Raw genomic sequence first — 21,868 nt, 5'->3', positions numbered from 1 at the left:
AATACTTTTTAACTTACGAGAGCAAGACTTTTCTTTTTTATATTGCGATAGAATTACATGGACACTCCAAAGCGATTTCTTGCCGTCGCCGTGAGGTTCCGTATGACGTCAACGGTGATGAAATCGCCGTATGCTGTATGTGCGACTGAAAGGGCGCGAGGGACGCGCACTTTCATGGCGAGCGAACACATGGCGGAAGACAAACGCGCTTCTGCGCTGTGCTCCATGAAGGGCTGCAGAATTAAGCATCTCTTTTCTCCTTTACAATCACCATATATATATATATATATAGAGCAAATACGACTTCTTCCATGGCGTGAAAGGCCGGGGGGTGGGGGAAAGGAGGGAGGGGAGGCGACGTTTAGCTGCCGCACCAAATCCCTATTTATGTAAAAACGTTGGGAGACAGAAGGTGGGTAAAGACTTCCGGCGCTGCTCGACGAGTGTCCTGTTCAGATCTCATCGAAAACCTCCGAGCCACCCGCAGAGGCACCGGCAACAGTCACCAACGCCGGGCACGTTCGGTGCGAACGCGGGCACGACGACGGCGTCGACAACAGTACTGCGCGTTGCTGATGCTGCTGCATGTCCAAATTTATACAGCTGATAAAACTACTATGCTTACTCCGTATAGCTCTCTACTAATTTGCTATCACAATTGATGCTTCGCCTTTCGGGTGAAACTGCGACAATTTTTTTTAACTTTTCTGTGTTAAGCGAAAAAGGGTAGTGGTGGCTAAGACATGGGGACAACTCGATTCATTTTTATTTCAATAAAAAAAGAGTAAACAATGAGCACCATAACTTGGTTTTCTTTTCTGTGTGACTAGAAATTTTCAGTTTCTCATACACCTTCAGAAGAAAAATGCCATTTCTCTTTCGTGAGGTCAGAGTGCTCACTTGGATTGTTTACATCTGTCGTTTGCCAAATCTTCAATGTAAATTGTGTGCTTGTAGATAACATGATGGTAAAAATAACTGCTATGTATTTGCTTGGTTCTTGTAGTGCACTTCGGACACATCTTTTTTTGCAATTTTGCAGTGACTTTGCAAGACTGACCAAGATTGACCCATCACCTTGTATTGCAAAAGGGATCAACAAAATTGGGAAAATGGCAGAAATGAAACACATCCCTTGCGAAGCAAGTGTAATGGCATCACTTCAAAAGGCTCGTGAGATGTCACCGGAGAGGCTGCGAACACGACGTGAGTACTGTTACAAAGGCTTCATCGGCAGCTTTTAGACCTACACTCCGTGACATTATTTTTGCAGGGTTTCGTCTCATAAGCATAACATTAGAGTACATCTGTGTTCAATTATTTGGTTCTTTTAAGACAGTTCTTCAGGTTTTCAACTGATATCTTCTCTAAAACTTAAATTCTTTAATGGTAGGTTGTTTGATCTGTGGAATGGAAATAAACTGGCGTAGTGTTGCACAGTTACATGCGTAGATCAAGAATATTGTGTGCCATGGCAGGCACAGAATATTCTTGACGGGAAAGGTCTTCAAGGTGCAGTCGACATAAATAAGGGGATGTTACCCTAGCACCAGTGTTCATTTGCTTTTAGTGACAGAAAATCACAGCGTTAATAGTTTTCAAAACCAACCTTTGTCACAGATTTAGGGAACTTTAGGAAGATACTAAACAAGTGCATTAAAGTGTTCGCTATAAACCTTTCGCTTTGAAGGCATCCTAACAGTTGCAGCACTTCGGATTCTGTCTTTCAATGTCAAAGAACTTAATGGTCTGTCATCTTTGTGCAAGAGCAGATAAGTTTCTTGCGAGTTTGTTCTGCTACAATGAATGTTTAGCACCCATGAGCTTAGCTCAAAATTCATCATAAACGCACTGTGCTTTACTGTGATAGTTCTGCGTCAAACACGGCAAGCTTAATTTATATCGGAACAGATATCTGGGCCCATTAAAAAAGGAATAAACGACTTTTAAATGGCCGACCTGAATTCCTGTGAAGATAAGTTCTCAGTCTGGGTAGTCAGGTCCACGGGATCTCTGAAAAAACTAGATTTTTCGAGGACATAACTGCAGCGCAAGACCTCGCAAACAATTTCTTGCAACATGGCAGGCTAAATATAAACGCTGCATCGTGCATGCATGCACACAATGCAAAACGAAAGACGTGTCCCAATGGTGAACTTAGGGCCGACATACACTCTAAGGTGCATCTTATCTTGAGGCAGAAAAAGGTCTTATTTTGATCTGTACAAGAAAACGGAAGCTTTGCTCACGGAGGTATTGCATCTTTTCCTCGTATGATGCGCTTCCAGGAGTTTACGTGTGATTTTTGCTTTCATCTAGAATGTTAGCACTGTCAGAGTGCAGCGCACCATTTTTGCAACACCTGCAGTGCACACGCGAGTGCATATCTTAGTTATAAAGGTAAACATCTACAGAAGTCTGTCAGGCTTATTAAAAAAATTGTCAGTAAAGGACGACTCTCCAGCCAAGATTTGATTTAATTTAAAACTGACGCTCGGAAAGACCACACATATCGTTCTTGAGCAGTCTTGTGTTGTGCTTTCCACCTTTCCTGGTCTAGGTCTCTTTGTTGTCGTGCTTGCCGGTAGCTTTGAAGGTCGTGCAGTTATACGCTTGGAAGTGCTCCCGTGGATTTGTTCAGGTTTCCTTGCATGGCTTGCATATACCACGATTCTAGGTAGAGCCTCCTCATGTGGTTAGCTTTAGTGCCATGACACTGGTGCCGTCAAAGTTGATGCGATGGTCATGCTTCTCACAATGTTCTGCGAGGGCGTTGCGCTCTGCATTGAAACTGCCTACATCGTTTTTGTGCAGCTGAATTCTTTCTGGGAAGTTCGTCTCACCGATGTAGGAGGTGTAGCACTCAGGCACAAGGCACCTGGTAAACTAATCATGGGAACTTCTTTTGGAGGCCGATCTTATAGTCGTGGTATGAGCCGCTGAAGCGTTGATGTGGGTTTTTGCACAACATGGATACCCTCCTTTCCCAGCACTCATGCTAGCTGTTTGCTTATACCATAAATGTACGTGACGGAGATCCGAAGGGATAGCTGACGGAAGGCAGTATTACTGACGGTTCGTGTAGGAAAGTGTTTGAGGGGTGTGTGGGCGCCCAGGTCAAGTCGTTGCAACACGTGGTGAATGAAGCTTCTTTTGTAGCCATTGTTCAAGAGGTCCATAATAATCGCTTTCTCCTATAATTTTCTCTCCTCTCTTGAACTGCAGATGGTCTTTTCAGTTGTGTTGCGACTACCAATGTATTGTGGGATATGGAGTGGTTTGAGCCAAACTGCAGGTATCTGCCGGTGTGTGTGTAGGCTTTTGATATACACAAAAACTCGAACAGTTTCCACGAGTTTCACTAGAACATCAAGGGAAAAGGGTGTTTTTTTTACGTCATGTCATTTGCTGAACCCACCGTGACCAGCCAGTGCTAACATGTCAACCTATAGTCCTTAGAGAAGTAAAACTTCCACTTGCGGTTTTGTCTGTTGGCTACCTTACTTAATTCGTGTTATTTTTTTAATGATAGCAATTCCTTCCACAAGCATAGCTCGAAGCATTACCATTACACGATAATTACTGGTTAAACTTTTCACGCGAACAAGAACGCTGAGATTTGGATTCTTAGTGACTTTTGAAAAAATCAATATTTCATTCGTCAATAATTCACCGAAAAAAAATAAACGCTTGACAACAACCACAGGAAAAGTTTGTAGAATAAAAAAATGACCAAAGGTCCTACTCCCTAAATATATGGTTGTTATTCGAGGACTGCTGCTGTCTGGTAAGGGACGTCATAAAACCTTGCCATATGGTGCGCCTGTGATAGTTCCAAAAACTGCACTGAGATTTCATTCTACAGCTAGTGCTTGAGGGGAACACTTTTCAACTGGTGGTGCGCTTGGTTAAATCAAATAAATCACGTTGGACCTGAAGCAGCCATGACTTCTCTGGGCAAGAGAATCCACTGTATAATTTGCATTTGTTTGCGTTTTTACTGAGGTTTTTAAGCAGTGTTTCTTTTTCAGGAAATTTTTACTTTTCTTAAGCAATTGTTGGTTATTATCTTGTGTATTTGCTACCTAGCAACATATGGCACATAAACATGGTAGATAAATACCATATACGGACAATGGCTGCACTATTGTATAGGTGGCTCCCCCAATTTTGGGAGCTAATAATATAAAAACAATCTTATAAATCATATTTCAAACAAAGTAGTGAAGAAATACGTAAAGCAAGTACTCTAAAAGCATAAAGGTGTTCCCCGGGGAGCTGCCAGCTACTATTATGAATGCAAAGCATGTTGCGTCTTCAGACTTTATACGCTTAACCTTACTGGCATTTCCAATGTCAATGGACTGAAGAGATTATTTTATTTACAAGGGGGGTGACGACCAGGGCCTGAGCAAGCATAACATTACTGGAATTTTGAATGCCAATGGACTGGAGAGAGACTTCATTTACAAGTGTGGTGATGAGCAGGGCCCGAGCAACCACGAAGTAATAGCGACAAAGAACCTGAAATATGTCTTGGAACTAGGTGCCAGAAATAACATGAAATTGTATAGGACAATAGTTCACCAAGAATTTATAGTTTAAGGACCAAATTTTTGCATGCATATTTTCTTCTTCTAAATGATGCATTGGACATTAATATTCATGATCACCCAGTATTATTGGCCTACGAATGCTGAATAATTTATAATTGAATTTATTCCATGTTTGTTTTGATTTCATCCTAACGATGCCTGTGATGTGTAGTTGGCGTTTAGGTCACACAAGACAGCAAGAAAGCTGCAATATAACTGCTGATACATCATTTGTGGTCTATAGCTCTTGAAACGTGTTTAAGCGTTGTAGTGAATTGAAACTATATCAGTGATTATATTGTCGTTTTTTCATGTCTTGCGTGACCTCAACTGCACGTCACAGCCCTCGTTGGATTGATGAAACTGAAATTGGAACATGAGAAAATAAATTCAAATAATAATTATTTGGCAATGCGAATTCCATATGGCCAACCATTTATTATGTCTACCGCATCATTTAAAAGAAGAAAACATGCGACTAAAATAAGGTGTCTACTCCTTTAAAAATGGAACTGAAAATGCCACTTTCAAGTAAGGGCCAATCACCTTCCTAAATTGCAAAAAGTATTTATTTATTCAATATATATATGCCAGATAGTTTCCAGTGTTGTTGTCCTCAGTGTTATCACATGAAGGATTATGGATGCAATTTTTGCTTCTGCCTTGTAATGCACTCACTTTTTTGTGAAAGTGGAATTTAAAATGGCATGCACAAAACAGCTTGGAAGAGAAGTGCGCTGTTTTAGTTCTCAGCAATGTTTAAATTAAGCAAATTCTGTGCAAATTTTGGCCTCAGCAAATCCTGTGGAACATATTTATTATAAAATAAAGCCTCCATCTCAAGAAGTCTGGACACTGCTGAGTGTGGTCCCAAAATTTGCGTCGGGCATAAACCAAAATTGGGTCCATAAATGTCAACTAGCCATTTGCATTGTTAACATTGTTTTTTTACATTGAAATCGTGTATAACCTGCATATAGCTTTATAAAGGGTGAATAAGTAGGAAGAGGTGACAATATACTATTCATGGTCTGTTGGTGATGATGCAATATTGTTTCTTGCCACTACAGGACCCGAGCGTTCCTGCAACCTCTTGCATCGTATTTTCTGGAGGAGACGTTGAAGAGGCTGACCTCCACATCAAGGTGGACCGCGAGATGTTTGCAGTGAAAAATGGGGAGGAGGGGCTGGCGGCTGTTTTATCTGCTTACTGGCTCTTCAATATCCAGTACGACCGCAAGCTGTTCAACACTCTTCTCGTGTTGGAGCGCCTTTTCCTTGGGCTCACATTGAGTACCCCTAGAGTAGTGGCTACAAAGTTCTTGAACAATGTTGCCAAATGTGTGCCATGTTTAATGTGCTGAAGCTGTGCACTGTTACCTCATCATGAGTTTAGCTGTAATTTTCAGATGCAAGTTTTGTTTTGTCTAACCATTTCTGCAATACATATGAAGGAAGCCAACAGTCACCGATAACAAGGCAAGCTTATGGCAACGCTATTTGTTTTTTTTTATTTGCAGTGTTAGTAGTTTGAAATTATTAGTGTAATTATTTTCAGATGTGGTTAGTTAGGATCCCACTGGCAGAATGTGGTTTTCTGCTTTCTGATCATTTACCTGTCAGCCATAAAATGATTACACTAACAATTTTCTATTGTAAGCACCACAAATTGTTAAAACTTAGAAGCATTCTCCATGTGGGGCGTTCCTTGGTCTCGGTCACTGTTGGCATTTTTCATATGCATTACAGAAAGGGTTAAACTATTCAACACTTTCTTATCTAAATGTTACAGGTAAACTGTCTTTTGTATTACATCATTAGCTCTTTTTAACTTTCAATAACTAAGCAAGATTCTAGTCGTAAAAAAATAAAAGCTCTAGAAGGTTGATACGTACTTCTCGCTTATTACGTAGTTACGAAAGCTGATCTCATATACTGTTGTGGTAGGTCAGCGGAGTATACACGATGCTGCGGATCATTTCCCATATGCAAAGTTAGCAACTGTTCTTTTTGAAGTTGAATGCTGTATTAAAATAGGTCAGGTGATATGTATTTGTGTTGCATTATTTTACTGACGTTCTTAATAAATTTACTTTGATACCAAAACTATTCCGCAATCTTATGTGTACAAAAACCCACCTGTGCCACGCATTTCTCAAATGAGCAAGAGATGACCAGGTGCTGTATAGTGTATATTCTCTGCCTTTGTTGCAAGGGAAATATGACTGTTACAGTTCAACAATCGTATATTTCCTTGGAAACGAATGGTCCCTATGCATTGTTTTCCTGAATCAATTTTTTGTTTGCATGGCATGCATGTCTGGATGGAGACCAAGCGTCCATCTCCTGGGCATGCATGTGTGCAGGTACGCAGGCGCCTTGGATTGATGCTGTGCATTTTGGTCCACAAATAGGTATAGCTATACAACATTTATGAAATTCGTGACAAGCGTCATTCATGGATGGGAAAGATGCATATTGTCTCACTACATATATATATATATATACATTGTTTTGTCCAAATATCAGTTGCTAGCAAGCGGCCTGTCACGCGGCATTGTCTGCGGAGTAGAGCATTCTACCTTTGTGGACACATTTGCGGTCGTACATCAATCCTCGGCTTTTGCTTCTCGGGTGAATCAATGTGGAGCACCCTTCCAGCACCCATTTTATAGGGTGTTATGGTGAAATAGCACCCTTTAGTAAGGGTGCGACCACTACACCCTTTAAAATTTTATGCTGTGCACCCTTCCTTAAGGGTGCTGGCCTCTGCACCCTTTTCTAGCACCCTTTTTTAAGCACCCAATAGGTGGCAAAGGGTGTTCGTCTGGGGACAAGCTGATTTACACCCTTATGGGTGAGAAATTGTTTAGTGTGCACCTGGCGCTGCTACCTGCAGTAGTTTGCTTGCGTAATCAATTCACCTTGTGCCGCCGTCCGCAACAGTTCTTGTCGCCGCAGCGCTGTCGTTTATGCTGGTCGGATCCAGTTTCATAGCATTGACAATGACACCGGGCTGTGTGGAGATGAACAAGGGGCACAATGCTTACGCATGCTTAGACAACTCCCAGAGAAGGTTCTGCATGTAGTGTTCAACTATTACTCGGTATTTGCCGAGACACCTCTTATAGACAGCCCAACCTAGCTACTCCCACTTGCCTGTGCACCGCAGAAATATTTCGCTGAATCCTTGTGGATGCTCTCTTTAACTCCAAATTTATTGTCTGTAGAACGTGAATGACGCAAGAAAAGACATTGCAGTGCGTTTCGGTGGGAACTGTCTCAGATTATTAAAAATAAGGGATTTCGGATAAAACGACAATTCTTGCTAGCCAGGCTCTATATAACAGCAATGGAACGTAAATTTGTCCCATAATTATCACTACTTTGATTAACGATAGTTTACTAATTAACATTATAACAATCACATTAGGGGGTGTATTGCAATAGCACAGTTGAAGTCTGCCACTACCCAGAGTAATTTTTTTTTTGCTACAAACTTCGTGCCTAGCACGTTTCGCAAATTAGACTCAAAATTTATCATGAAATGTAGTTCAAGTGAACAGTCTTCTGTATCGCCTGTTTCCACAGCACGGAAACACTAAATGGAACAGCAGTGCCTTTAGATTTCGATTACACGTTTATTAAAACTAGTGCGAGGCACAGACTTTCTGCAGATTTCAACGTGCCCCTTAAAGTCATTATAGATCATTTGTAAAATCCTGCTTGTTATGGTTCAGGCGATTATTGTGCGAATTAATATTTCTGCGGCTGTGATGAAACTTGGGTAATAATTATAATTTTTGTTTCGAATGCCCCCGTTCTTTAATAATCTGAGACAGACGTCGCAGAAGTACATGATGTTGTAAGCTTCGGTGTAATTGACGAACATTCGCTGCGGGGGCCGCACTCCGATTGGGGCGAAATTCAAGAACGCTCGGGTACCGTGCATTTGGGTGTATGTCAAAGAAACCCAGGTGGTCAAAAATTAATCGGGAGTCGCCCACTACGGCGTGCCTCATAATCAGATCGTGGTTTTGGCACGTAAAACCCCAGAATCTAATTAATTTGTCCCATGGCGAAGCATGAGATCGCTGGAGTGGGAAGTGGCCGACGATGCGAGATGATCAATTTCTTTTATTCATCCACAACAGTCACATAATGTTGAACACAACTGGCACCGTGTTGCTTGCACCTGGTAGTTGAGTAGTACCTGAATGCTACAATAACAGCTTGGAAGAATGGTCTGGAGCTGCTCACAGATATTAGCACAATGTATACCCTGCACTTGTTGATGTGAGTCAGTTAGGCTTGTGTTCGTCTTTGTAAGTACATAAGTCAATTAAAAAAATGGAAATAGTCACTTAATTAAGACAACTTGAAAGCTTTGCTTTTCCTAATTTACCATTTGTCTGCAGCCAGCTGTTATAAAGAACCTTGTTGAACAGTGCACAACTTCCAGTGGAATGTATGTATGCAACAGCCCCAGATCATTTTGTATACTAAATGAAACAGTCGCGTTATTATTTTTTTGTAGTAAATACTTATCGAAGCTCTAGCATGTATTTTGTGACAAATGTGTTAGTCTGAAGACGTGTAAAATTAGGATGCAAGTTTGTTTCCTTATTTTTTTAACTTGGTGTTAGATTTCGTACTTAATTTCGGGTCACTCCACGACATCTCGAAGCTGACGACAGTCTTTTTTTTGTTACCTTGGCTTACTCTCTGGTTTATTTCAGCCGCTTGCACCAAAATCTTGTTGCACTCGCAAATAACCTGATGGTCCCAGATTGACTTCCTGCACAGTTTTGTGAGTTGTATTCTTGATGTCATGCGAAATTTTGCTCAGCTCACACAAGGCAAATATAAAGCGTTAAATTCATGAATGGGGCAAGTAAATCACTAAAATTTGTGTCATGCCTGTTCCATTCTGTTCTGCCACATTATTGATACTAATGTACAAATGTTTGATTTACTCAAGCAAATCCGTGATTAATAATATGAACATACGTTGGACAACATATAAAGTATGTACAGCGTACCCCACTGTTAGGAGAAGCACCTCATTATTCAGTCTCACCAATTTAACCATTATTTCACTATATGGCGAAAAACTGGCCAATGTGATGCATTACACGAGATATCAAATATAGAAGTATCGCCCTGCAGGACTTCGTCGCAAATTAACTGCTATGAGCGCTTGAATACTAATACAGTGTACTACTCGCAAGAGTAGACGGCACTGCACATAGGAACCTAAGGCTTTATACTGATGTTTTCCACACAGTTGGGCAGTGATTAAGCGTCGTGTAGAATTTCTTTAGTTTAACTGACCCTTGCTGCCACTTGCCAGGCACAATCTAATATAGTGGTAGAGTTGTGCAAAGCACTTGGTGATTTACGTTTAATCGCACCATGTCCTGCGTGGCTAACGTTGGCGTAATTTATACGACTCCTTCACGCCAGCCTTGGAAGAATAAGACACTTGGTATTTTCCCAACTGTCTCTGCACTGTGAGTTATGTTAAAATATTGCACCCTTCAAGGTGCCGTTTTGTTTTACAGCAGTAATGGCCTTGTGACCATTCCTTTCACCAACGCTGCGTGTCTCCGGTAAATTACTGTGCATTTGTGCCAGGCGTAACACACAGAAAAGAGCCCAAGATTAGGCTTACGATCATTGTTGTGGAACATAATGTCACCCTTCAAAGTGTAACACTCATACAGGTCGTTGGATCAGAGATTTCAATTCGCAGTTCGGCTGTTACGATCGTCAAAATTGGAACAGCTGTGCTAATCTTGGCTATGTCAAATTCCACCATTGTTGTCGAATTAGCAATCTCGATCGCTTTCTCCGATTGGCTCACCGACTCCGATTGACTCTTCTGTGATTGGCACAAAGAGTGCATGGTCGCACCCACATTTACGTTTGCCTGCGATAAAACTTGCAACGTCGCTTAAGCAACGAGTTTCAATTCAAGACACACGGCATTCGAGAGTTGTCACAGTGGTATGTGCTTAGAGGTAAAATGCGCCAAGCTCACGAGCTCCTCTGGAAAAAAAAAAAAATGAGAGAAAAAAAGAAAACAGGGAACGAAGTTTATGCGTCACGTTATCGACTCATGTCCGTCTACATTGTCGCACACTTTCTCGAACGGTGTATTCTCACGTCACACGCACGCATACACACACGCACACTTCGGTCCAGCTTTTGTACAAGGTGGCGCGATCAAAGGCGCTTTCGTGGTTCTCGATCGTTGGCAGCACATCTTCAACGAGGCCATGTACACAGTGTCCACATGTCCGTATGTACACACCGCACCAGCATACTTTGAAAGGGCCGTAGCCAGCCCGCCGCTTGTAGATGATTGAAGCGTAGGTCCCCAGTATGCCAGCGCCCGCTCTGTACACGCTTCTTCGTTGAATAGACCGTTGTCTTTTCGTCCTTCTTGTGTTGTGAGTTGGCGCCACAGATGCGCACACTAGTATGAAGTGATCACGTCCGCGTTTCAGTTTTTTCTTCTTGAAAGCACGGCGCAGTATCCAGCCTGCACCTGAGAATTTGTTTCCCGCACCTTATGAAAGACTAGACCTGTTTCAGGTGACCCTGGCCGCCGGCCTTCCATTTCTTGCTAGCGCTGCGAACATGAAAAGAGGAAGGGGTGGAGGCATTGAGAACTAGTTAGCAAGGAACCAATACGAAAATATCATCATCATCATCATCATCATCACCATCATCATTATCATCAGCAGTAGCCTATATTTATGTCCACTGCAGGACGAATGCCTCTCCCTGCGATCTCCAATTACCCTTGTCTTGCGCTAGCGTATTCCAACTTGCGCCTGCGAATTTCCTAACTTCATCATCCCACCTGGTTTTCTGCCGTCCTCGACTGCGCTTCCCTTCTCTTGGTATCCATTCTGTAACTCTAATGGTCCATCGGTTATCCATCCTACGCATTACGCAAAAAAATATAAAGAACGCAATTCATTCTTGCTAAACAATAAATGCATTTGTCCCGATGTCCTCCGTATCTATTGACTCCACATGAACATATACGGAGTGGTGCCCTCAAGTTGCGCTGTGTTGCCTAATTAACGAGACATTAAACAATGGGTGGCAGATGATCATTAATAAATAACGAAAAAGCCTATTACAATTTCATGTGTAATCATGTAGGTATTTATGGAGAATCTCGTATCGTAAGATACTTTATAAGCAGATTTTTGGACACTTTTCTTCCTAGTAAGTATATTTCACAAACGCGGGTTTATGCAGTGAATACCTCACCTGGACACTGGTATATGTGGCCGTCAGACCGTGGCGGCCGTGGCGTTCGTTTCACAGTGGCATAGAGGGGCTCATCCTAAAAAAAAAAAAAAAAAAAAAAAAAAAAAAGAAAAAAAAGAGAGAGAGAGAGTACAGTAGATGACAAAGTTAGGAGACTGGCTACAGCTACTCGACGCGAGTCAGCTTTATGGCTAGGCGTCTGCGAGCTTCACTTAAGATTCATTAGATTGGCTGGAACTTGATCAGGAGGTGTTTCACGTAGCTGTCCGTTTAACCAGTGTAATATGCGGCGTCGCCTGCACGTCGCTGTTGGTTTCACGCAGAACGAGCAGAACGAGTTAACTACATATTTCCTGCACTTGCGGGAGAGGAATTTAAGGCCTCGTGCAGGAAGTGACGCCGGCTCCGCAGGGACATGGAACTGGCATTGGACTGCATTGAACTAGTTCACAAAGTGCAAGGTGAATCGATACTGAATGTCCCGGAACACGTTACGAGACACAAATGCTACCTAAAGTAAAATCGTTTTTAATTGTTTTTTCTCCGTAAGAACAGAGAGTGTATTCGAACCACGAGAGAAATATCAACCGATGCTTGTGACGGTGTTTTGAGAATATTGACAGGCTTTAGATTAACCTCCGGGCTACTTTACATGCGTTTGCTCAACATGAAGTGTCTTTAATAGGCTACATTTGTCAAAGCATCACTACACTTCATTAAGAAGAAAAAAATGACGTCGTCATTACATTTCATTTCTTTTTTGTGTGTTTGCATATATAACGCGTGGAACCCGTGGAGCCTTTTGCCGAGCTATTTTAGTATATTTCTACTGGACTCTAATTATCGTCAGCTACAGCCTGCGGCGTGCGCAGCGGACGCCGTGTCGTGAAGCATATGCGCATACAGGCTTAAGTGTCTCTAAATAGTTTCGACGTCATTCCGCGAGTGACAAGCTTGTTTGTCGCCCGACCCTGTGGTGGGGCTCGCCTGTGGTGGGGCTCGCGCTGCAAGCATGATGCTCTGAAAACTGAGAGTGTTATCAGCACTGTTGGTAACGGCCTCGCGGGCCTTTGAGACAGGCCAGAGTACACGCATACGCGACAAGTTTCTTCACCTGCAGTGGCTTCAAAACTTTTGACTAAGACAGTACATACTGTCCTAATATGGTGTAATCACTTGAGCGCCCGTCTCGAAAACTATCTAGCTGAGGTTCAATACTGGCTGGCGTGCCTTTATTAATAACAGTGTTTGCAGTTCTCACGGTAGCGTTCGAGCTTGCTCGCACGGATGCATGCTTTCAACGCACAAACACATACTGCAACTTGTAAAACGAAGGGAATGACAGGAAGCGGGCTTTCACCTCACAAAGACTCGTATTGCGAAGAAGTCAGCTTTACGTTAACGCAAAGTAACGCATGCGTATCATTATTGTTGACGAACGTGCGTCCGAAACCGCGTCGCTGTGGTGCGCACTGAAGTCGCGTGTAAAGGAGAAGCGTTTCTCACCATGTGGTCCGTCCTCTTCTCTGGGCCCCTGGCGCCGAGTTGCGTGGTGGCGTAAGGCGCCGGGAAGAAGGCACTGCTGGAGCACTCCTTGCCCACTTTGCCTTCCAGGTCGCTCATCTGCATGGCCTCTTGCATGCCATTCTTTCGGGTGCCGTAAAGCGAGCTACCTGCAAGCACGGGCACCAAAAGCGGCATCAACAGCCTGTCTCTCTGGTTCGTAAGGCTGTTACACAGGTCGTTACAGTTTAAATAACGTCTTGTTCTTAAAGGGGCACTAAAGGGTAACACAGTATCAGTTAAGACTGGTAAAGTATTCTTTCGCAACTCTGTTTTTATTGATATATGAAGGGGGGGGGGGGGGAGTGATTATTGCTGGAGAAAATGAAGGCCAAGCTTTCCTTTTCTTGAATGTCGCGCTGAAACCTCAGCGGCGCTGCGTCAGTGTGACGTCACGAATTTGAAATTATTTTCTCGTAATTTGGCTGTCTTTTCGCCGCAAGTAAATTTCTCGAAACTTGGTACGTCGCGTCTTTAGTGTCATTAGAATGCAATGTAGTCCTCCTTTGCCGATAAACAATTAAAAGCCCATGTAGACCAAGGAGGTTGGTGTAGAGGTGGTCAAGACCAATGACATCATGGCAAGTTGGCGCGTGATATTGCGTCTTTTCTGGCTCACCAAGCGTCCTCTGAGTGTATTAGACCGTCTTTCTGTTGCATAAGCATATTAATACAACTGAATATAATATACTTTTAAAACATCTAGAGAACGTACTGACAACACACCTGTTGCCATGTATTTATGTATGCCATGTATTTATGTTGCCATGTATTTATGGAACCACACATTCCGCTCATGCATCTACAGCTTGACTATGACAATACTAGCGAGTTAATCCAGTTGTTTCGACGCTGAACAGCACAGAAAGACAGATTAGGGATTCAATTCACCGTTCGTCTACTTCATTCGTTTAGTCCATCAATATCGTGTAATGCCTCGGCGAGCGTCCTGCACCATGTTTCTTGTTCAAGCATTTAATCTACATTTGAGTCCATTCATCCACTATGTCATTAATATTTGCGCTGATCTCATTATTACGGAATGGAAAAAAAGATCGAACAAGTTTCAATGTCTTCCCGAAGCCGAAACTTTTTGTTTCAATTGACTTTACCATGGATTGCAGTGGCGTAGTGTAATGGTCCATAATACACAGTCCTCCAAATGGAGCAGTCTCTTTCTAATGTTATTGTCTCACAGTATTTCAGAAGCAGTGCAAGGCAACACCATTCGACTCATGAAATCGAAAAACTAGTGATGTCGAACTTCGATGTATCTAATTGTAAATAGAACTAGAGAGAAGATCGGCGCAACTCGAAATTCCGCATATTACACACTTACAAGATCTGGGAATACAAAAAACAGGCTGAGTTCGCGAAAGTGTTCACTTTATTTTACTATATTTTTTACAGCAAGTGAGCTACTCTCGATGAGTTAGCAAGGAAGAAAGCCGATGGCGTCCAAGGACACTCGTGGAATATTTCGGTGCAAAGAGCCAGTCTGGCTGATGAATCAGTTCCCCATCCATCTCTCGAGAAGAAAGCCTGCAGTTTACTGGCTTACCTTCATCGCTAGGTGAAGGCGAACCGACACATCACAAGCACAAAATACCGTCAGACGAGCATCTTGAGGCTCCGTATGTTATAACTATAGCGAATTCCTGACCTTGTTCGACGTGGCCATGCTACCTCTCATCTTTTCCTAATTGTAGCCGTGAAAGTTTCGTAAAGTTATTCAAAATACGGCGAACTTGGATATATCGAAGTTCGGCAATACTTAATTCACAAATAAATGAGCCCGCACGCCGCTCTGCGGGAACTGCGCCTCTGTATCATTCGCTCGTGAAGCTTACCGTTAGCGTACGTACCACTCTGGGAACTGCCGGAGGAATGCTTCCTGCGGATGACCATGCACACGACGACCAGGAGGACCAGCACGATGACCAGCGAAACCACCACTCCAACCACCACGGTCGCGTCAGACACCACTGACGACGTCTCCCGATGCACCTCGGTCCGGGGCGTCACCTGGTCTGCCGCTGCACGGTCGCGGCGAGCCAGGTAAAACACTGTGTACGATTCAAAGTCCTGACTGTCCACATCGTCGGTGAGCGTATATAGATGGCTCGAACGTGAAGCGGCCGCTTTAATAGAGTGCAATTCACAGGCTCCAAGACGTCGCCGGCAACAAAAGTAGAGCCTATAATTTCGCTACTGATGCTCCAACGAGGCGGTCACTGTGACGCTATCTACATGTGAACGGATAAGCCACATAAGCTGCGCTTCGAGTATCAGAAGTTCGTAAGGTCAGCGATGAGTTGGCATTTAAGTGCGGTAACACAATGGAAACTATTTCCGATCTGTTTTCGCTGAAAGGTCGTTCCGTGTCTTGTCGTTGCATGATACAGGCGCTGCAATCGGGGTTGAATAGCGTACCGTGTCAGTCAAAGGAGCAGTTGCATATAACTCGCTTTTTAACTGTGATTACAGCATGAGCATTACGCTGCGTGAAATATAGAGATGGTGAAGCTGCACGTGCCAGATTTACTACGTTGTATACATATAGCCTGCACAAAAAGCGATTCGTGCACTAGTACACTACTTGAAGTGCACCGGTTTAAGAGACCGCTTATAGTGTCCCTGTGCATCATCCCACGTGCACACTGAGTGCTCACTCTGTCCCTCTCTTCGTCTTTCTATCCCCCCTTTCCCTTACCCCCAGTGTAGGGTAGAAAACCGGACGCTCGTCTGGTTGACCTCCCTGCCTTTCCTCGCCTTGCTCTCTCTCTCTCTTTCTCTGGCGGCGAACTGCCGGATGCGATGAGTTGCGCTAGTCGTAGGATTTCTGCTAAGTAGACAGGACTTCACTACTCTTCGGCTTCAATTTCGCAATTAGGACGTGCCCTAAAGCGAATAAATCATAAGTTGTGGACATTTGAGATAATTAGCGCAATTATCTCAAACCGAATACCGAAAAGGCATTGGTCCCGGGGTTCAAATCCCGGACCAGGACGAATGCTTCTTCAACTGCGAAGAGTTCATTCAGAGAAACCCGTGTGGGTTTCCTTTATAGCTTCGTGTTACATTCGGGTGGATGACAATTTGTTCCTTTCATGAACCTTCCTCCACCTTGAGGAATTCCGCAGAACTGATTTGCTACTTTGCCATCGCTGCCAATTTTCGTAAACACGTTCCTAGTACGCTAAAGCATGCACAGGCGATGGCGAAAGCAACACTTGGGATGACGTTGAGCCGGAACACGACAGCGTACCTCCATGTTTGGAGAGCGTGGCGAACGCGTACTCGGCCTCGGTGACGCCCGCGCTGTTGTGCGCCGTCATCTGGAGCGTGTACCAGGTGCCTGGCGCGAGACCCGTGATCTCGAGGCGTGCGTCTCGAGGCCTCGTGGCCTGCAGCGTGGTCCAGTCGGCGTCCTGTCGGCGCCGGTACTTGACCGTGAACTGGTGGATGGGGCAGCCGCCGCTGTGCCACGCGCCCAGCAGAACCACGGCCGAGCTCACGTTTGACTGCACCAGCGACTGGCGGTCCGGAGCCACCGGCGCTGCGCAAGCAAACAGGAAACACCCGTAAATGACGCTTTGTTGCGTCTGGAAGACGTCAACGGCAACAGCTGTAAATCACGCGTGTAACCTCCGCAGCTTGCTCAACGTTCAAACATTGCAATCGACAGATTAATTGAGGAATCGAACTGAAACTTGGCATATATGGGGTGTTCTTTTTTATTTTCGACAATACAGAATTTTTATACAACATTAAACCCCTCCTCTGTGTGAACGAAAGCGCGAGAACACCCTATTCGCTGGTCTAAGATGCACACTTTACTATATGCTTAGGCAAAAGTATGACGATTTCTTAAAAACAGTCAAACCTCGATATGACTAACCTCGAATTAAGCGAAATTCGCGATATAACGAAGTTTTTCGCTGCAAATAACTTCGTTACATCGAGGTTCGACTGTACACAATTTTACGACGCTATCTGCTCACCGGCGCCGCTGGTCTTGACGGTGACGATGTCGCTGTTCTCGCCGGTGCCGGCCGCGTTGTAACCGCGCACGGCGAACTGGTAGGTCGAACCGCACTTGAGCTTGTCAACCGTTAGGGAGTTCTGGTCGCCTGGCGCGTGCGTCTCCTGCCACTCGCCGCCGGTGACGGCTTCCTTGTGGCGCACGTAGTAACCTGCAGCGCGCCAGCAGACAATACAATATCTGGACTTAAGTTCTCAAGATCGTAGCCTCCGAGATCGGGCATCGCACGAGTATCGCCGTCTCTGAGGCCACGGTAAGATGAACCACGATGATACCACGAGGGTGCGAAGTTGGACTTGTCGCTGGGAAATCAATTATGGCACGCAAGCATGCGAGAAATAAGGAAACGGCTGAATGTAAATACCTGTGTCGTCTCGGTTCATTCTGTGGTTTTGTCGACGCGATGTCTGAGATAATTGCGCGCGAGATGTGGGCCGGTATTTTGTAGCGATGCGTTATGCTTTATTCTATGCGAATCTTATCATCCACCGCTCACGGCCGGTTGATCCCGTTGATAGCGTGAGCTGACCGTCGCTCTGACCACTGACCAAGCGCGAAAAGCGCGAAAAAGCATTAGCATCGGAAAGGCATCGCTACAAAATACCGGCCGTGGTCCGCAATTTAAATAATATGGGTTGATGTCCCTTATGCTTTGCTTGGATTCGTTGTCTGTTGACTTCGTGTGCGGTTGTGACTAACGAAAAACTGAGCCGCTTGGCTTGCCTTCCTCTAGTTCACGAAATCATAGAGATACATAAATGTGGTTATACAATATTACGTTTTTATTTTCTTTATTTCGGGGAAGGTATGGTCCTTGTTTTACTTCGGGAAAGACCCAATAGAAAGATTGTACCTTCATAAGGATCCTAGTACGATCTTGAAGACAAAGGCTTTTCTTTGCTTTCGAATTTTTTGGAGGAAGGCATGCGGCGCGAACAAAAATATGATCTGAATGAGTGAGAAAAAAAAAAGAAAAAAAATGAAGGAAAAAAAAAAAGAAGAAATAAAGTAAGCCAGGAAGGAAGAAAGAAAGATATGAGTAAATTTTAAGTGCATATAGCCGTAAAGGTAGATTTGATAACGGCAAAACTCTCCCAATAAAGAGATGACTAAATCAGTTCACCTAACGCCATCAATAAACAAGTTGGAATGTTCGATCGCGATTCGCAAGACGATTGCTGGTGCACTCCCGAACGCATGTTGTAAAGCTTTGTCGTCATAATTTATGACGTCATACTGGCGTCGGTGTAGGCGCGCTCTCTATAGATGAATTTTGAGGGCCGGTATGATGGGCTTCGCAGAGGAACATACCTGTGACGGGGTTCGGGTCGCCGGGCGCCCGGTCCCACTTGAGGGAAACAGAGGTGAAGGAGGTGCCTTCCACTTGGAGATAAGGCGGGGACGGTGGATCTGTTGAGGATTGGAGGTGAAGTGTTATCTACGACTCAGAGTGACGAGATGGGAAAATAAGAACGTATTAAGATTGTACGCATGGCAATTAACTCAAAGAAAATCCAGAGAAAGCGTATCGGAGGAAAATTTCAGTGCTGAAAGCGCTAGTGCCTTTTTGGCGCATTATCGAATTTTGAGTGCATACGGAGACGCGAGCTTCGATCGTAAAGCTAGTAATGTCGCGCGTATCTTCCACAGAAATAGGTTCCCAGGCTAAAGAACTCGCGGCCATAGGGATCACAGAGCCATTTGACGGTGTTGTGCTCGCTGGCACTGACAAACCTTTCGGATGCCTAGACGTGCATACATGTCCAAGATGTACAAGTGGTAGCTTAGCGCTCTAAGGTTCGCAGAGCGTTATTCTTACTGAGAAAAGTTTTTTCTGAGCAACAACAACACAAAAAAAAAAAAAATTAACATGAAGGAATAGGTGCATGCTGCCACTGTTCCCTCAGGTCCTGTTTTGGTAAACTGCAGCCAACAACCAATAATTTAGTTACGCTGCATTTCAATACGAAATTCAAATAAATTTTGGCATATGTCAGTGACTATTTTAGAACTGCTACCGCTTCATCGCTTTGTGGACACATCTACAGTAATATTTGTAGGAATGTTGTGCCCTCTCTGCGCGAGCATCTGACTCGTGAAGGCCGTCGTAGCCAATTGAGCATTATCTCCGAGAACGATCGATCGATCAATCAATCAATCAATCAATCAATCAATCAATTGCCCCCTGGCGCAGCCACCCCGATCGCTGGCTTGGATGCTACGCAAATAATCCCGCTAGTCGCCGGAGATATTGATTGCGCAACATTGTGGCCCACTGTGTCGTGACTTTCTCTGCAACTGACTGATCTTTCGCCACAAAACAACCTTTTCCGAGGTTTCTGCAAGGATGAAGAGAGGTATAAAGAAGGGTGACTCACCACTGTCGAGCGTCTGCACGACCACCTCGTCGGACGGGGGTCCGGCGCCCTTGTTGTTGTACGCCTGCACGATGACGCTGTACTGCGTGAAGCGCGACAGCGACGTGAGCACGCACTCCTCGCGGCCATCGGCGCCCAGGTCGAGCGTCTTGTAGATGTACGGGTCCGACGAGGCCGCCACGCGGTAGCCAACGTAGTAGCCCTTGATGGCGCCGAAGTGCAGCTCCTTGCTCGGCGGCTGCGTCATGCCGAGAAGAAGGCGCGTTATGGGCACTGGCGGATCCAGGAGGAGGGCCCTGGGCCTCCCCCCAAGAGACATGTGAGTGCTGACAAAATAAGCATGCCTCCCACCTCATCTTCTACCCCACGCCTCCTCCCTCCTCCAGTTCATTGTGTGTTTCGCCAGTTCAGGTGGCCCCGCTTGATGCTGCTCTGGATCGACCCCTGGTCATGAGGCTGTTGCCTTTTCATTCAGCTACGCTACAGTGTTAAAATTCATGAAGTCGACTGGCCTCAGTGACCGACTGTGAAGTGTTGGACAACCGCACATGTTCCTCCTACGCTAAAGTGTCGCTACAGAGTCAATCCGTTTCGTTTGCCACCGAGTCGCGAAAAGTACCGTGCCCAGTAGTGACGTTTTACACTTGGAGCTTACTAAAGTTACTTCTTTATCGGAAGTAGAGATCACCTACCCGCTTTTGCCCTCTTATCTTTACGGCCGTCTTGCTGGATGATTCTTTATGAAAGGATAAATCTAGATGGCATGTAACAACATATTGCAACCTAAGTATGATTATCCATCTTATTAATTGGAATGTGGACGTTTCACCAAACCGTCGCTTTGTTCTGCACGTTTTCCATGGCTTCCAAAACATTTTTGTCGACGTTAGTTCTAAGGCAGGCTACAAGCTAGCGTACCTGCCTTATCGGATAAGGATTTCTCCACTTTGAATGCTACTCATGTTCATAAAGAGCTGTCACACTTGCCAAAAAAAAAAAAAAATTACACCATATTCCCGTAGGGGAACCCTGAGTAGTATGCGAAGCAGCCATGGGGTCGACTCAAGTTCCCATTAGTTTTCAGTTCGTCGTTTCCGTTAGGTTGAGGTACGTAGCTACCGTTATATTTACCGCAAGGTAGATATACCTGGTAGCGAAGCTTCCATAGAAGCCCATACGTTCAAAACATGGCGGTTCATCGGCGGTTCATTGGGCTTAGCGCCATCTGTGTGAGGAGGGAACACTTCCGGCGGAAGAAAAAATAATGTGACGTTATATCCGTTAAAAACAGAAGTGACGTCATTTTGTTCTCAAAGACGCGAAATTTGTTTTCGGATGCCTGTCATTACAGCTGTATATTCAAATGCCCCGCCATACGACATCATGGGCGTTCCGAGCTTTCAGCACGGAAAGCGATGCAGGAAAAGGTCAGAGCTACGGGTGTCGAAATCGCATCCCTGCAGAGAATATACTTTCTTTGGAGGCCGCCGAACGCTTTGGGCGTAGAGTGCTCGTCCTTTCGTCGGGCGCCAAGCCCGTAGGCCAGCGCTGTCGCACGAAAACAACTAAATTAAACAATTATCTGGCGGTCGCAACTTAGTGCTTTTGCCTGAACAGGTTAAGAAAGAATGAAGCTACCCGCGATCACCAAATTTAGATAAACGTCGGCAAGCAAAACACAACATGTGAGGGGGGTGTATTCTAACAGGTGAACTTTACGAGCGCGCCTTTCTGCTCACTTCAAGAGCTGCATTGCATTGCAAGTGATAGCGGCGTGAACGCCCGCCGCTATCGATGGGCGCTCTTACGGTGGGCGCTGAAAAAAGGTATTTATTAATAATGACCAAGTAAAACCAAATCGTGTCTTCTTTTCTCGCCGTGCGTATATAAAATTGATTACGAACTTTATTTTCGTTGAATGAATCTAACTGTGTCTCTATTTATTTATAAAACGCTTTTTTTCGTTCGCAATGTTTGTTCCCTCCAAACATAGTCGC

At 44.5% G+C, this 21,868-nt stretch overlaps 1 protein-coding gene and 1 long non-coding RNA gene across 3 annotated transcripts in view; one reads left to right on the top strand and one right to left on the bottom strand.

Moving 5' to 3' along the window:
• The first annotated feature begins 1,091 nt into the window (after window positions 1-1,091).
• LOC119449831 (uncharacterized) lies at window positions 1,092-6,453 on the top strand. Its single transcript, XR_005191272.2, has 2 exons — window positions 1,092-1,206; window positions 5,666-6,453. It is a non-coding gene; the product is annotated as an uncharacterized LOC119449831 (long non-coding RNA).
• Window positions 6,454-8,712: 2,259 nt separating this feature from the next.
• Window positions 8,713-21,868, bottom strand: part of LOC119448567 (Down syndrome cell adhesion molecule-like protein 1 homolog) — a 272,760-nt gene continuing 259,604 nt past the window's right edge. The window contains exons 18-25 of one of the 2 annotated variants that reach the window (XM_049665462.1): window positions 19,872-20,109; window positions 18,805-18,903; window positions 17,453-17,644; window positions 16,717-17,007; window positions 15,314-15,484; window positions 13,392-13,558; window positions 11,886-11,961; window positions 8,713-11,232 (exon numbers count right to left, since the gene is read on the bottom strand). In XM_049665462.1, coding sequence (XP_049521419.1) covers window positions 11,192-11,232; window positions 11,886-11,961; window positions 13,392-13,558; window positions 15,314-15,484; window positions 16,717-17,007; window positions 17,453-17,644; window positions 18,805-18,903; window positions 19,872-20,109 — 1,275 coding nt within the window. In that variant the 3' untranslated portion in view covers window positions 8,713-11,191. Of the gene's footprint in view, window positions 11,233-11,885; window positions 11,962-13,391; window positions 13,559-15,298; window positions 15,485-16,716; window positions 17,008-17,452; window positions 17,645-18,804; window positions 18,904-19,871; window positions 20,110-21,868 lie in introns of both variants that reach the window. The other variant, XM_049665461.1, reaches the window with a different exon arrangement.

The sequence above is a fragment of the Dermacentor silvarum genome, chromosome 4, assembly GCF_013339745.2.
Source record: "Dermacentor silvarum isolate Dsil-2018 chromosome 4, BIME_Dsil_1.4, whole genome shotgun sequence".
In the NCBI taxonomy this organism is placed as follows: Eukaryota; Metazoa; Arthropoda; class Arachnida; order Ixodida; family Ixodidae; genus Dermacentor; species Dermacentor silvarum.
This window is presented reverse-complemented; position numbering and strand designations above follow the sequence as displayed.